The sequence below is a fragment of the Dicentrarchus labrax genome, unplaced genomic scaffold (assembly GCF_905237075.1).
Source record: "Dicentrarchus labrax unplaced genomic scaffold, dlabrax2021, whole genome shotgun sequence".
NCBI lineage: Eukaryota > Metazoa > Chordata > Actinopteri > Moronidae > Dicentrarchus > Dicentrarchus labrax.
The window spans coordinates 12,347,906-12,365,441 of NW_026136702.1; the positions used below are offsets into that span (position 1 = coordinate 12,347,906).

Here is a 17,536-nt window from a genome sequence, read left to right on the forward strand (position 1 = left end):
TGATGCAGATTTAATGGTGATATTTTCTTGTATGTAATAACCTTCAAAGCTGATAAGAATAAGTACGACATATAAATAGCACGAAAGGAGATACAACCCGCCTGCCAGAGCTGTCATTCTGGCAGCATCACAGATATTTCTCTAAGCTTTCAGACACACTCTGTCTTTCATTGGGAGGGAGAGAAACGTCAAAAGATAATGGTTGGAATACATAGATGACAACAGATCCTTTCACAGGCAGGCAGGGATAGAGGAACCAGTATGTCAGAGCTGAGCTGGTAGCCAAAAAGGACATGCATGCAGCACCTAAGTGGAGGGTGAGAAAGGACGGGGGATATGGGCACAGACAAGACCTGTGCGCAAAGAGCCGTGACAAATTGATGATGGCGATGGCGATGAGGGGAGATGGCAAAGCCCATGTCAAGTTTTCAACACCTGGGGATTATAAGGAGGGGATGCAGGGATCACATTTAGACTGACATGGAACAGAAAATAGAAGATGAAAAACATCTGATATATTTTGAAAAAAACATAAAACAGGAAGAGTGCTTGACGGCAAAAAGAAAACAAATGATTTAAACACTAAATATATCACATGGCACTAAATGCCTTCTTGTTGGGACATTATTATAAGGTAAAATGACCTGCTCCTAACCCATAATAAGAACTCCTTCCCTGATGAGAGCACCAGCACTCAAACTCAAGAGGCCCCAATCCCATCCTTTGTGTTCCTTCCTGTAAAAGGACTTTGTTCACGGTATTTCCATGATGAAATGTGAAGATGCCCTTGGGGGACATGCAGAGAGGTCATTCTCCATAGGTAACCTACCATCACAGGGTCAGAGCAGATGACAAGGCTTTGTCAGCCAGTAGGGATATTAATGATTCAACCCAACCAAAGAGGGAGGGTACAGGGGAGGAGAGATGACTGAAAACAAGTCATACAGTTTTTTTTAGCAATACCAAACGTGCTGACAACAATATGTTTTACGTTTATTTTAAATTTTATGAAACAAACAGGATATTATATAGCAGTCATAGCATTTCATTTGTGTAAACTTTATTCTCCATTTTTATTAAACTGTAAATTCTGACTTGCTCCACACTTATTCTAATAAAAGAAGGTTACACTGATAGTAAACTGGAATTACTTGAAAGTTAATCAATTGAACACCCTTTCCATTTTCCTTGAAATTAGTACCAAATGAAATAATCTTTTCCAGGAACCTTCCTAAGACATTACAGTTACATATCAGTTCCTTTCTAGGAAGATATAAGGCCTTGTTAAAGCGAGTGTTACAAAATAATCCTTATACTTAGTATTACTTCTATTGAAGATGACATAACAATCTTTAAAAATTAACATTGTGGGTAATTATTATGCAGCTGCCTTTATGGAATTTAGAAAAATGATTGAGTGAACACAAAGTACAGCTGCTGGTTGAGGCACCTCAGGCACAAGCTCTTTGATCTACCACAAAAGGAGATAGGATCCTCAAGATAAGAGGTTAAATGTCACATAATAAAGATATGTTAATCTTTATACACCGCAGAAGTCGAGAGAAAAGGTTGCGTAACATCTTTTGTCACAATATTTCTGGGTTTCTCAAACTGACAGTTTTCTGAGGAGACAGTGTCCTATAAGCACAATGCTGCATTACCAGTAACCATATAATATTACAGCTTTAAACCCTTGTGTTATTGTAGTACTACAAATGGCCACAGAGCATACGCATGGTCAGCTAAGAACAGGACAACATTTAACCTCCCTGCAGCCTACACAATACTGTGTGAATGAATACTATGTTTCTATGTCATTGCACTAATTGGGGCAACAATGCAACGCACCAGGGTATTTCACTTGAGAGACCAAGAGCTCCCGAGGCATTGGGCTGGGTATTTATTGCCCAAGGCCAGTGCTGTCACGACCTGCATACAGCCTAACCTTGTCAGACATGAAATCTGCATCACGCTCAAATTGATGTTTTACTATGTGACACATTATGAATATTACATTACAGGACCCTAGACGTTGTCAGTCAAAACAGAACAGCTTTCCTCACCAGTAAGATAAAGCATGCAAGGAGAGGGGGGAAAGGGGGAGAAGGGGAGCAAAAGGGAGAGAGAGAGAGAGAGAGAGAGAGAGAGAGAGAGAGAGAAGGGGGGAGAAAGGGAGACAAAAAAGAGAGAAGAAAGATTATTCAAGAAAGGCATGGGTGGTAAATGATTAATAAGCAACACGGAGTCAGAAACAAGCACTTAGGGCTAAAACAGACAAAGGAGAGTATGCTTTTCGCCTTTTATCGCATTTCATGTAAAGGACCCTGACAAATGGTGGTCATATTGCATGGCTTCAGGCCTAGCTTGATGTTTAATGCATCATCTGCTCTGGTAAGGCAGGGTAGTAAACACTCATTTGTGGTGGTGACTAGTCACACATGAAATCCATTTTGCAAACTGGAGTGTAGAGGGGCCAGTTGACAAAGCTTTTAGAGTGATGTGGTTGAATCCACAGTCTGCTTGTGAAATGTAGGGGGGGCTGGATGTTAAAAAAAGGGAACATCTCTAAATCCATTACTTACAAAAAGCTCACTCTGAATAGTTCAGTATCAAAACAGTATCTGATTGAAAGTATAAACACACACACACAGAACATTGTCTATCTATCTATCTATCTATCTATCTATCTATCTATCTATCTATCTATCTATCTATCTATCTATCTATCTATCTATCTATCTATCTATCTATCTATCTATCTATCTTTCTTTCTACATCACAGTACATCTATATCCATGTAGTAACAGACCTGTATCTCTGGTAGTCGTCCTCATCCTTATCCGGGCTGACCAGCTGGTTGGGGCAGGCCTCATTTCCCAGCAGGCTTAGGTACTCCAGTGACGGGGTCACATCAGCCAAGTGTTCCAGCAGGGCCTCGATATCAGTCAGGTGTCAAAGGGCGGATGTCAAGGACCTAGCGTTGTTAATTACATTAGCATTTACTACCCGCACAGCCCCTCCCGGGCCTGTCTGCGCTAAAACACGTCACTGTCAAATTTACCGAGGTGCTCAAAGGGGCTAGTCACTGGCTTTGTGAGACTGGGCAGACAGAGGGGCAATTTAAGGTGCAGGCTTTGGCATATAGTAGTGACACAATTTGGCTGCTGCTCTCTCTCCCTTTCTCTCGATTTCTTTCATTTCCTAGGTGGCCGGGTGCAGAACAGTGACAAAATGATGGATGCCCTGTGGTTCAAACAGTCCGTGCTTCCCAGAGCCGTGCAGTGGAAAACTTTTGAGAAACGTGGAAAAAACAAACAGCCCCTAAAGCAGGCACATTCATCACTAATACATTCACTTGGAAAATTGAGCCCCAAAGTGTCAAAATACAACTGCACTAATGCAGTGCTCGAGCTTTAAAATGGCACTGTGCCACGACAGGATGTACATAATTGGCCTATTAGCATGTGCCGACCACTTCACAACCAAACTCAGCACACAGTCCCAGACGCACACTTCAAGGAGTCCCAGTTTTAATGTTGACTCTGGAAGTGTGTGTGTGTGTGTGTGTGTGTGTGTGTGAATGTGTGAGAGAGAGTGAGCATCGTTACCCAGTAGGATCTGCATAACCAGAGGAAAACAGGACACATTGCTAAACCTGTTCTGAAGCTTGAGGGGAAGTTCACACATTTTTGACTGATCATAAACAGCCTCGCAATGTGTCTATGTCTTGAATTTAGGGTGGCTGTGCAGAGCTCTGGCTTTAATGTGTTTACTTTGGGTGGTAGAGCACACAGAGCCGTTATAATCAATGAGCCAAAATGTGAGCATGTTCTAGTGTGTTAAGTGACAAATTAAATAACTGAGTCAGTTTATTTCAGAGAGGTAAAGCAGAGTAATAAAGCACAATTCAGCTCATGCAAATATGAAAAATCCTGATTTTAACCATTTTACCAATTACTAAAAATAATTGATATTACCAAACAGCAAATGTATTACACTAGATTATGTCTCATTCTTGTGATGCATTTTTAATCCAACACCTTTTATTCTCTTTGAAAATAAAAAATACACATCTGTTATGTTGACTCTAAAATCTGATTCCACTAGAGGTCCCTGTGGTTCAAAAACTAGTCCTGTGTGGAGCTCCGTGACAGCCAAATTCTTTTACTCTCTTTTGCAACACACAGTGCTCCTTGCAAAACCATGGCATTGAAAACTGGTTCTTTAAGAAAATGGCAGGTTGTATTCACATAATGTAAAATAAATAAACTCTTGATTCTGATACTGATGGCTGTAATTTATGTCCGCACAGAAGACTGCAAATCAAAAATAAGAAAGGGACTGGGATTAGTTTCAAAGGATATTTGGTTCTTATTGAGCGTTAGGGTGTGGAGTTTGGGTAACCTGGGCAACCGGAGGTCATTTCCAAGCAGATTGTTGTCAGCGACCAGCTCTTCCAGCTCAGTGAACATTTTGAGGCCTGCCAGTGACCTGCAATGATAAGGCAACAGGAAAACTGTTATGGCTCTAAATCTGGTCAGCCGTTATTGTGCAGAAATAAATATTTCAGCCTCCCTCTTTCATACACCGGGAGAGTATGGGTCTGGGCCTGTCAGGGAAGTGAATGACAAGAATTAGTGGTGCTGAGCTCCCCTGGCATGGTGAGGCATCCTTCAGCGGCTGGCAGGATGAGGGATGGGGGTCACTTGTGAGTAGCCAGGATTCAAAACAAAAGGCTTCAGAAATGCGGCGGGCAGGATGAATTTGTCAATGTCTTGTGCCTTGAGGCGCCCAGTTTCGCCTGACCCTAACCCTCCATTCCCAAGACAAATCACTCTGTCACAGTTCACCTTCACTCCCCAGACACAAATTTAACTTGTCATCCATCATTTTCACAGAGGAACCGGAATACACTCGCAATCACAGATGGAATGAAAGGGGAACTTTTTTGCAACTGTGCCATGATAGGGGTTAGTGTTGGGATTTTAACATCAAAGGACGTTTTTTTTTTTTTTTTAAAGGAGGAATTCTGCCTTTCCGCTCCTTTTTATGACGCATTGCAAGGAGAGGTGAAGGGTCATCTCAACTCTTTCCCTCTCGCACACATGCACATTCACACAGGCATAAAAATGATGGAGGGCGGTGTTAAGAGTAATGCTAGGGCCCTGCAAAGTTCAAGTCATGGAGGGTGCACAAAGGCAATGTGTGTGTTGTCTAATCCTTCACACTGTCAACATGCCATGTTAAAACGTCCTGGGTGAGTTCATTGACATTTAAATCTGCCAGAACTTGACGCAGACAGTATACTTCTCAAGATCGGTTTCTCACAGTTCACACAACAGGTTTTTTTCATTTTGTGCAGTATTTTAAATTCATAAATATATCTGACTATACCAATTACGAGCTCAAGTTTTCAAGTATAGTACACTATGTTTTTTGGATTTAAAAGCAGACGGATCACCTTGACATTAGGTTAGGTAAATATAAATTCCAGTGAACGGTGTCACATTGCAACATGACAAACTCAAGGTACAGTGAGGTCTAAACAGCTGCAGCGTGAACTATTGCTCTTCTCTGGATCTGCCTAATGTTAATAGCTGCCATAATACACACCAGCTTAGAGTAATGTAAATATAACACCTTTATCATGACAATCTGCATATAGGAGGCAAGGAGTAGTAAGCAGTGTGGGGGCATGGCGTAACAGTCACATTCATTATCGAACAGGAGCTGCATATTGACCAATTAATAAGAAAAAAAATGAGTATTTGCAATATAATGTGGTGTGTGTAGTTATCTTGCTCTATCTGCTGTCTTTGTGAACTTTTCTGACCACTCAGCTTGGCGTCTACTTAAACACACATACGTAGACGGAGTGGACATTCTGGCAGCAACTTTGAACAACAAAGCAAAATGTTGCAACCATCTTCTCGGGTTGCAAAACGACAAATCAGCAACTCATTGTGGACTTGTGAGTGAGGCGGGCGGACTGAGCCGGCTCATTTCAAAAGACATCAACATTTTGCAAACACACACACACTTGATACCCACAACAACAGCTGACAGCACCTAGCCAGTGTGCTGGCAAAGCCGCTAGCTGACAACCTCTTATCAGGTCTGATTAATGCATTGGCAAGATGGATGAATGGAGAGATGTGCCAGTTTTATGAAATCCTGCTCTGTTTGCTTGTTGTTCCCCATGAGGCTACTCATTTATGAAAGAAAAAAAAAAGCCCATTAAACTAGTTCACTTAATCTATAGAGCTGGCATACATTTCAGATATAAATACTGACACATTTTTGCAATTTACTCTTGTTTGTCTTGGATTTAAAAAGAAAAACAATCTAGCTAAAATTATGAAAAAAATGTGTCTGTCTTGGTTGTATGACAAAACTCTCTAAGTAGAAGAAAGGTAGACTGGTCTGTTGGCTCAAACTAGCAATTAGAAAATAAAACGTATATTGTTCAGCACAGTTGTTGTGTTTGTATCGACAGGGAATTTGGTACAACATGCAATTAATCAGCAAGTATAATCTTCAATGTGTAGTTAGGCACAGTTGTGTACTATGCACATTATTGCATTTTCTGTGAACAGAGGTTGCTAACTAACTATTGCCACCTGTAAGTGTGCATGTGTATGTGTGTGTATGATGGGCTGCAGTCCTGTGGGTTATGTTATTAGCTGCTCGGTTAAAGGGAGCCTTGTGGCACAGGAGGGAGCCTTATTAATTGTTGTTTTCATGTCACCACTGCTGCGTGCACTGGCTGATTTAATCAGTTAAATTCACAGCCAGGGGAGAGCCACTGAGTCCCATCCAGCATTAACTACAGTGCAGGGATTGAACTTCTAATACTCTCCAGCTTTCTGTGCTCCCTCTGCAGATTTCCATAGCTGGTTTCATTACTTTTTATAAGCTTTCTTGTTTTAATGTGCGGCTTGGAAAACTAACAAAGTTTAAGCACTGCAGTAAAAGTACTTCACTTATGAAAAAACCCCAAAAGAGCAGCTTTCCCTTTTAACAAAACTAATGAGCATAATTGACTTGAGTCCCAACGCTATAGAGATTTGGTAAATGGCAAACACAGGGAAAACACACATACAACACATGCACATTTTAAAGGAAATATACATAAAAAACTGTTTTCCTTATGTTTAAAAAAGAAAAGTTTGTACACCTCATTAAAAAAAGGGATGCGAGTCATAATGAAAATATACAGTGATGCTTCTTTATTCATACTGCAAAAGTAAATGTTGAATTTTCACAATTTACTGCTACTACTGCCATTTGGCCATGTTTCATACATCTAGTAATGTGATGTTTACAGATCAGTCAGTCACTTATGTTCATGTCACTAGCTACAAATCTTTTTTGGAATGAGCCTTTTCTAAGAACTAAGTACTATATGACTATATACTATATGAAAAATACTTTACTCTTGCATATACTGCATCATCTCTTTGTACATATTTAGAAAAATCTGATTTCTATAGTAATCTGTGATCAAATGCGTTTTCTCAAACCTCTAACTAGCGAGAGAGAGAGAGAGAGATAGAGAGAGGCAGTAGCTTTAACGAGGTGAGGCGATGAATCCTCTCCTTGTTAAGATAATTATGATCAGCCTCATTGTCAGAGCTAATACTTCACACTGGCTGTCTTTACGCTTTGACTACCACTTAGCCTGTGTAAGCTCACCATCATACATCATACAGCCTCTGTGTGCATCAGAGTGTGTGCTATTGGGCTTACATAAGTAGTGCATGTATGTGCTGAAATCCAGTCTCCTCAACACACACAGTACAGTATACATAGAGTACACATAGCTGGAGCGGAAAGCACAGGAAGCAAGGGAGGATTGTGAGATGTGAGAAACTAGACAAGGACACTGGAGAGGAGACACTGACCCAGAGAGCAGCCCTGTTAGATCAATACACTAATACTAATGCAGACATAGTGATTGATAAACCACTGCTGACAACAGAGGGAAGAAAACTCTCGACCATTATTGGCTAAAATGTCAGTCACTCCTGCCAATGGTGTGCACTAGTGTCATGTCAGATATCCTGAGGCAACACATGAAAAATGGAGAACAGCAGCCTTGGCTCTTTTACATGTGTTACACAGCCTCCCTTCTTATGTCTGCTGCTTTTGAATCTAGCGCCTAAATGAATCATAGCTGGTAATTCTTAGAAGTTCTGAGACAATAGGTCAAATGTGGAGTTTGTCAAAGCTACACATCACAGAGCTATAATAGAAAACAACCTCAAGGCCTTCTCTATAACTGAAATGTTGATAGAGATCACAGAGGCAAAATCCCTGCAGCTAGCACAGCAATACTCAAAAAGTTCCTGAGTCTAATGTAAATTAAAAAAACACAGACACTTTGAAAAGCTGGAGAGCCCTCGCAGCTGCAGTCCACAGTTAAAAAAATAAATAAATAAAAATAGAAGCAGTGCAGAAAAGCAGTGCACTTATTCTAAACGGAGGGCCAGAGCTGCGGAGTGATGGGCATAACGACGTCCTGTTCAGAAGGCAACAGATAAATGTCTGATGAATTGACCAATACTGCAGCCATGATGGCATTCATATGTGCGTAATGGACTATTCAGAGCACACTTCAGATTGCCTGCCAGGATAAGGTACTGTAATGAATGGGAAAGGGAACTGGACTTGGGAAGCCCAGTATGTGGACTGGCTTTAATAAACTTAATAAAAAAAGGTGAATGGAGGAAGGCTGGTAAGAGAGGGAGGAAGGAGCCTGGAGAGCCATTGGGCCTGAAATAGTCAAGAAATATTCTGCCGGTTCTTGCCACTCTGTACACTGCCAAATATCTCTCAATCCTAATCTGTAATTCAGTTAATTATCTGTATTCCCAAATCGTGTTGCCTTAAAACAGAGTAATCTCCCACTGAGATGATATTATCTTCATTATACAACTGCCATTCTGACCTGTTTACTTTCTCTAAACTTAAAAAAATGCAGCGGGGAGAAGTTTATTTCACCCAATTTTCAGATATCAATCTCAAAATGCTATATGTGATACTAAATGACTGGATAGAACTGATGTAATTATAGTGTAATAAAGTGATGATGAGTGTGAAAGGCGCAGTATGATAAGTTATTCACTTTTGTGACAATAATGGAAAAAAACTGAGGCTAAAATACAACCCATTAATACACAAAGTCTCCATTAGTCGAACACAAGTGTATTTCATCACTCTAACCCCCAACAAAAACACAAACATCAAACATCAAAAAATCCAAAATCCAAAACACTATCAGGATTAGCTCATGGTAAATAAGATGAAATTATCTGTAAAGCAAGTTAATGCCCTGCAACCCCTCGAGGCCCTAACATCCCTCCTACCACCTCCACACAGTGCTGATCAGGTCTGTTCCAGCACTCTTCCCTCCAGCTACAGTTTATGGCCTATACACGTCTCTCTACACGCATCTCTGATGGCGATGGTGAATTAGACTGTCATTATCTGTCTCCATCTCCCCCACAGCTCTCCCCTTCTCACCCCCTATCTCCCTCACATGTAGACAGTCCCAGCTCAGTGTGGCACTCCTCTCACTCTGTACTGCTAGGCCTCAGGTGGCAGTCATTTAAAGATCACACGTCCAGGACACACACAGCCCTCCCCGAATGCATGTCAATTCACACATGGGAAGGGGATTACACGTCTCCTCCTAGGCAGCTGCAAATTACTATTAATGGCGATGCAAATCATTAGAGTACGTTTGGCGCCGGCAGCAAATCTCTTCTTTATGTGGGTTCACTCCTAATCTGTTTTGAATATTGCGCTATGCTTGCTCCTGACAGCCTATGTGTAAAAGCATCACTAGCTACAAAGCTGTCAATTGGACGTGGCATGTCAGATTGAACTTTACACAGGGTTACATCATTTGCAAAACAAAAATATCTTTTTAGAGAGCATAAACGGATTCAAGCAAGAAGAAATCTGTGAAATATAATTAGCAAAGTTCTTTGTTGATGAAGAAGTTAAATATCGCCGCTCATTACTTCATGCTATACGGAGGTTATTATATGAGAAGTGCAAATTAAATTGTTGAAAATGTCTACACCATGGTGCGTCTGTCGAACGTTTAAAGCCAGCTCTGGTGTGTTTGAATGATAATACCACTGTGGATCCTGCGGTGTCTGAGTTATAGACTACCCCCGTGGATATTCCTGCTGAGTGTGTGAGGTTAATATTCTCTCTCAATGTCATTAGCACTGGCAGAGGGGCTGAGAGCACTGTGAATCAGACGGGGACTGATCCTGTCAATTTAAACAGCCCCCACCCCCCACTCTGCACCCTCCCACCCACACAGACACAGACACACACACACACACACACACACACACACACACACACACACACACACACACACACACACACACACACACACACACACACACACACACACACACACACAAAGAGCCAGGGCCAGACAAAATCAAAGCCACTGTACTGAGGTCAGCATCACCTGACCTCATGCTTCCCCTTGCATCGGCAATCCCTGTCTGATTAATGACCCTGGATCAACCCTGGCCAAAGGATAAGGACTTGACAGACATTCCTGTCAGATCCAAACTCATAAGCCTTGCTTGACCCCGGTTTGGCCCGGGATGAAGTCTAAGCTCCAACAATGACCCGACTGAGAGGTAGAAGAGAGTTGCTTCTTCTTTTTCCTGGTGCGGAAAGAAATGGAGAGATCACTGCAGAAAGGTGGACGTCTCTTTTAAAGTTTCAGCAAGTGAGGTTTGTTACATGGCTAGACAGAATGACAGCTGCTGCCCATGTACAACAAACTGTACACTGTGCAATACATCATCAGGCAAGGGAGGCGAGCAGTATGCTGGCAAAGCCGAGCTCCTTCAGAGCCTATACAACACTTCCCGCCTCATAGTGCCTGGACTGTGCTCTCGGAATGGCCATGTGTCTTGTGAATGTTTGTATTGAAAGATTAGTTGTCTATCCTCATGACAAACACCCTCCTCTCTCGGTGAGTGGGAGCTGAAAATCAATTCACTGATGGCATCTCAGTCAGTGAGGACATCAATGCGGCACAAACAAGCACACACAAGCTCTCATGCATGCTACACGGGCGCACACATCTTTAAGTGTTTGTAATACGGTAGAATTACAGTGACAGGGTCAGTCAGCCAAGGCATATAGCAATAAGCATGCTTCACATTAAACAATGAGTTTTTTTATGAATAAAAGGATGCACAAATATATAGTATATGTATACAGAATGTGTAGCTAGAAACAAACTCATGTACTCTTGCAATAAAATGAAGGAACCATTAAATAATGAATGCCACGATCTGTGAGGAAGAATCCCTCAGTGCCCTGTCTGCCTGTACACTCTGTCATTACAGTGTTCAGGCTCAGTGCTTGTCAACATTTCCCTGAGAGGGGGAGCCATCCCGTATTACGTTTGAGTGAGTTCAACTGTCAACTGCCAGCCATTTGTATGCCTCAGCATCCACCTAATAGCAAATAATCACTACCCCGCGCTCTCTTCATGGCAAATGATCGATGTTGTCTTGAAGTCTGATGGATGACCCTGCCACAGTGATGTCCAGGCATGCATTAAAAACCACCTCTATGAAATGCCTGTCAGTCTGATGAAGCGGGGCGCACAAAATCACACGCGTGCACATACTGACACTGAGGAATGCATGCAGACAGATAAAGGAGAAAATGCACAAAGTAAGGGGAAACCATGATTCAATTCAACAACAAAAAAAAACAAAAGTTAATTTCTTTATATTAGTGGAGAATTTTATAATGTGACGGGACCTGTGGTGTGATTGGTAGACAGCATTACTAGAGGTAGACTGCTCAAGTACCACCTGGGATGCTTCTTTTCCTCCTCTCACCCTCTCCTCCCTCCTTCCCTCTCTCTAACACACAAACAGCTCCCTATTACCCCTCAGTGTTCAGATTAAAATGCACAGCACCACAATCTTTGATCTCCCACTTGCTGACACAAATCCTTTCAAGCCTCAACATTTTCCTGCAAAGGTAATTAGTGCTAATTAAAAAGTTTCGAAAGCAGTCTACGGCTGCTGTTGATGCTGCCGCTGCTGGTGCTCGGGCGCGCCCTCCGTCAGATCACCCATCTACCCCCTCCCGCAGGTCTTGCGGATGTGTGTGTCAGCTGTGTTCCTGCCTCTTTTCTGCAAAGGATCCCATATCTAGACGACACCAGTCAGCCTATAATGTTTGTAGAAGCAGGATGAAATCTGGAAGCCCAGTAAGGGGTCTAACTGGTGGTTCTTCCCCCCTGACAAACCTGTGCTCTGCAGGAGAACATGTAATGAAACGTGTAACAAATACAAATCCCACAAATAGAACAGGTGTAGTCTTTAATTGGGATATCCTAGCTTGGGGGGCATGTAAACGTGGAGTAATTAACTTGATAAGGGATTCAATTTGCTGAAAGTATCATTGCAGAGAAACATATCATTTAGTATGGACTGTGATTTGCATAACCATAACAAATGTGAGGACTCCTTAATGAATAAACACACTCGTAATTAAAGAACTTCCTGTTTAGTGTGATTCCAATAATTTAAGATAAAGATATAACTTGAGCAGTCTAACAGTGCTATCATTCATTCACTGGCCTGCCTTATTGCTTTCATCAAGCCATTATTATGATATAATTAGCTGCCTTTCTAGCATATTATTAAGTGGCTTGCTGAGTGTCAGGTACAGAGGCGTCTCAGAAATGACACACACACAAAAAAAAGCAATATCGTTCCACAATGTTTCAAAAAGATAATTACATAATCTCAGCATGGAGAGCTAGCAGAAAAGTGATAATTAGACAAGTATTCCTGCCAATTAAAGTATCAAGCCTTGCATTTTTTTCCTGTGTGACAGAGCTTGCTGCACTTCCATGTAAAGCATAATAAGATTATATTGCTCATGTAAAGTCATCATAAAGAAATCAATATAGCTGTAGTAACACAATACCAACATTGACCTATCATACATGTTTTCAGTGCACTGTTTACTAGACGCTGGAGGGGTTTCAGGGCCTTCAAAAGATGGTAAGAAGTTTGTATGTTGAGTTTTTCCAAGATCACAAGAGAAGCCAGGAGTATGGTTTGGCTCCAAGCCTATTAATAGGCTTAATGATTGACATGTAGGTGGTGCCAACAAGAAAAAGCAGAGAAACAACAAAGTTATTGATTTGACCTTTGGGATAGTTCCTTCGTTCATCGTTGTTGTTTTTGCCTTGTCTTACACCTCGGGAGGAGATAATAGAACATGTCACCGCACAAGGCAGTTTGAAATTGAATGCCATCATTTTAATTTAAATGTTACATTCTCAGTGACATCTCTGTCAATGCATAATTGGCACTGGATGTACATATTTATCATTCAGCGTGAGACACTCAAAGACACCGACAGATACGTTACTTTGATGGGATGACAGTCAGATGAGGAAAAAAATAGAACTGCAAATCAACTGTCGCGCTGTCAGTTAAGCTTTTTGTCACAAACTTTCACATAAACATGCATGATTAGAAAAAGCAAACAAGCTGTAGGCTAGAGTCAGTGTTTTTGCTGCAGAAGTGTGTAAATAGGCTCATTTGAATCAAGCAGAGAGAATAAAATTCAGAAAACAGACTTGGAAGAAAATCACAGTGAATGATGGACACTTATTGGGAGAACACCCTTTACAGTATGAGCAACTCCACGGTGTAAAAGTGCAATTATTTATCATCTTACAAGATTGTATTCTATTTATACTGTATAGATAGAGACAACGCTATAACATAAGATGCAGTGATATGCACACAGCTTTGAAAAAACGTCTTTAACAATGGAGATCAGACAACCTTGTGGCGCTAGCACTCTCTTTTTACTGAAGATGGCCTTTCTGTCTCTGTAGTTTCCTGACATGACAGCTTAAAGGGAGGTATGTGATAGCTGCCCAGTGTAAACCACGGGCAGTAGTGCATCTGCCTGAGAGAGAGAAAAAAAAATAGAATAAATCGCTCCCCCTCTCTCTCACTTTCTCCCAACTGTCTCCCCTCCCCGCCTCACTCCGTGTCTTACCGTTGGCCCATTACCTTTACAGAGTGAGGCTCATTAAAGAAGGCAAGTTGAGTCAAATCTTTCTGTAATTCAGCAGAGGTGAATTGCTGTCAACATCATTAACCGTCATTTCTCCAACTCACTTCAGTACTTATGAAGTGTTCTTTATTGTGTAATGATCCAAATCTCTTCTCTAAATCGCCCCTCTTCAAAGGCCCTGGAGGACATACCACCCATGCAGCCGACTGACATGCTAGAGGGCCAGATTAAACGTGGCTCCATCATTACGTTCCTCTTTGTGCTTAAACAGATCCAGCACTTCATCCTGTGCTACAGCTAGCAGGCAGCGTTCCTCGTGAGGAACAGAGCGGAAGAGAGATCAGTTAGACCAAAAGAGTTAAACGGAGAGAAGGATATTGGTTTTCAAACATGGTTATCTTATCTATGTAGAGCCATATATTCTACTAATAGTGCATCATTTTCATTTGGTTTGCTGCCTCACAAGACCAATAACCTTCTTCCCTCTCTTTTCTTTTTTTCGTTTTTGATACTGTTTACTGATAGTTCACTGATCTCATAAGGCCATTGGTCAGGCTGGCTCCATGGCTAATTACAGTGAGAGCTGCCCTGCTTGTCATGCTAGATGTCCTCTGAGTCCTGTCTTGAGAGAAGCCTCCTTTGTGCTTTGGCCATTGTGTGTCCCCTAGTGCTCAGTATCATGCTATGAGATGTCCTCCAGGCCTTGCGTTGGGGGAAGCCTCTTTTGTGAACGCACCATTGTGTGTCCCCAGTGCTGAACCCCCTGCTAGGTAGGAACACAGACAAAGTGCAGCAGGGGGATGCTTCTCAGGGCCCTAAGACCTACAGTAAATCTTCAAACAATTTAGACAAACAAAAACGGCTGCTGTGCTGCGGTGAGAGTAGACAAGGAAAAGCAGATGAATAAGCAACATCAATTACTGGGGCTTTGACCTGCAAGCCCCCACACCATGGCACACATTTCACACCAAATCGCCCCAGATTGAAGTTGACACTGCTGGAGTGGAAACACTGACCCCTCACAAGGCTAGCGCTTCAAACTTAAGAGGAGAGAAGGGCAGGGGGGACTGACAAACTACATAGACCAAGGCCAACGTGGAAGGGAGACAAGGAGGAGGGGTATGAATAAAAAAAAAACAAAAACACACGCATAATAGGTCCTACTTTGTTTCAAAGTGAGACAAAATGGCTCAATTTGAGCACTTAGGCCATCGAATTGGCCCAGCTGAGGTACAAGAGGAACATGCGAGAGGACAACCGCATCAGGCCACTGATAAGGAGCCTATAAGAGGAACAAAGCCGGATGTCCAAAAGGCTTACCAGTGAACCTGAGTGGGACTGGACCCTCTTTAAGCTTGTTTTAGCCTCCCAGCTTTACCCCCAAAAAGTGCTACTTCCCCTGAAGCCTTTTTACTCAGGCACATAAAACCTCCCTCTACTTTGTAAGCCTGGACAAAGGCAAAATAAACACATGGGTCACATTTGTTTAACACATAGTACACTGCTCTAATAAAAAGTTCCTCAAAGACTCTCAAGAAAATAGATACCGCTTTAAGTGTTACCTCTTACTTTCCAATTGTGCACTATAAAAAAAGAGCCTTCTTTCATTATCACTTTGATTGAAAAACCAAGAAAAAGAGCGTCTCCAAAGGTGAGAAAAGATCATGCAATCCTATCACAGTTTGTCAATACAGTGTTAATTAATCTAATAACAAATTTCTCTGGAGAACATGCCCCAAACTGACTAGAAGACATGTAGTCTCGCAGTAGCCTAGCAGCACATTGACACATTTGGGGGCATCAGGCTCTGGATAGAGACAGTCCTAACAATCTCCCAATTAGCCAGGGGGAAAGCAGAAAATATGTCTCAGGTTCACGGAGCAAGCGTGAAACTTAATAATATGACATGGCATACAAAAACAGAGCATGTCTTTTTATAGCCACATGTGAAAATGAAGCAAAAACAAAAGAAAAGGAACAAGAAGGAAAAGGAGCTTGTCTTCTTCTTGGTTTTAAGGGTCTTTCTATTTGATAGTGGATTTTAAGTGACATGATAAATGTGCCACACTGAAATAATAAAAACCATGAAGAAAACAGATGCAACAATTATAAAAAGACTGGAGATGCAAATATGTAGCATCTATTATCAGGATGAAGGTGGGAGGAATAACTTAAATGAGCTTGAAACCTGTTAGATGATTGTAATAGTTCACTTGTGATAATACATACGTGTACACCCATATGAAAACACCTTGTTCTCTCTCTATATATTATTTTGAAATCTAATTATCAGGCCAAAATACCTTCTACTTATTCTACTACAAACCAAAAAGGTCATTTCTAACTGCAGAATAGTGCAGAATTGGCAGTGCTCAAAGGTTAAAATGTCACATTCCCACTCTTGATAATTTCCAGTTTAATAATATGAACATTATGGAGGTCATTAGCAAATCTAATGAAAGCCTAAAACCAATTTTGCCACCATGAAACCATGACACATTGACAGACAGACAAGGCAATCTGTCAGACAGAGCATGGCATTATTCACAAAGAATATAAAATCCTAACATTATCACAAACTATTTAACCCGTCTAAAAGCTCGACATGCTCGACTAATGTATAGTAAGTGTGAGCACCTGTTTCAAACAATGGCGCCATTCGCATCTCCCCCCCCGATCACAGACATTCAAAAAGAAAGATAATGGAGCCTATGCCAGTCAGTCAGACAGTCAGTCAGTCAGTCAGCCGTCTTTGCAAATGGAAATCCAGAGAAAGGTGGAGATGGGAATCATTTTATCTAGTTGACACACATTACAACGGAGAATTTCAAAAGAGTAAGATGGAAGCTCTCAGGTCAATTATGGTGTCAGGGCTGTCAGCTTGCAATGAAATATATACCTTTGAAGAACACTTTACTCGAGGGATGGGGTAAAAAGGATGGGAAGACGTACTGTTTAACCCAGAGACCACATAAGAATATCAGAGATGATGGAGTAAAATGTGGTATGATAATGGACCATTTTTACTGAGCACACTTTGTCAAGAGGGACAGACTACACCCACTTTCTGAAGGGTGGTATCAAGGAATATTATTCTGGTGACCAACGCTGATTAATGATCAGCTGAAACAAGTGCTTGGTCCTTAACAAAGTCATTAAGATAATGGGGACAGGTGATTTACAATATGTATTTTAAGTTACACTGTAGTTCAACCAGACACCGTTTTTGGGGGGGATTTTAGCTTTAAGAAAATAAAGCTTGCTAAAAAAGCACACTAAGCCATTGAAAACTATTATAAAACTAAATAAGGGAAAAGGTTTCAAAAACACAGTAACACACACACACACACACACACACACACACACACACAAAAACTTAATGTTTCTTCAGTCCCTTTTTATTCTAGCCTCCAAATGTAAATGTCCT

At 41.4% G+C, this 17,536-nt stretch overlaps 1 protein-coding gene across 1 annotated transcript in view; it reads right to left on the minus strand.

Moving 5' to 3' along the window:
- Nucleotides 1-17,536, minus strand: part of lrmda (leucine rich melanocyte differentiation associated) — a 199,071-nt gene that overhangs the window by 63,167 nt on the left and 118,368 nt on the right. The window contains exons 3-4 of the mRNA XM_051376457.1: nucleotides 4,365-4,491; nucleotides 2,810-2,949 (exon numbers count right to left, since the gene is read on the minus strand). Of these exons, the coding sequence (XP_051232417.1) occupies nucleotides 2,810-2,949; nucleotides 4,365-4,491 (267 nt within the window). The remainder of the gene's footprint in view (nucleotides 1-2,809; nucleotides 2,950-4,364; nucleotides 4,492-17,536) is intronic.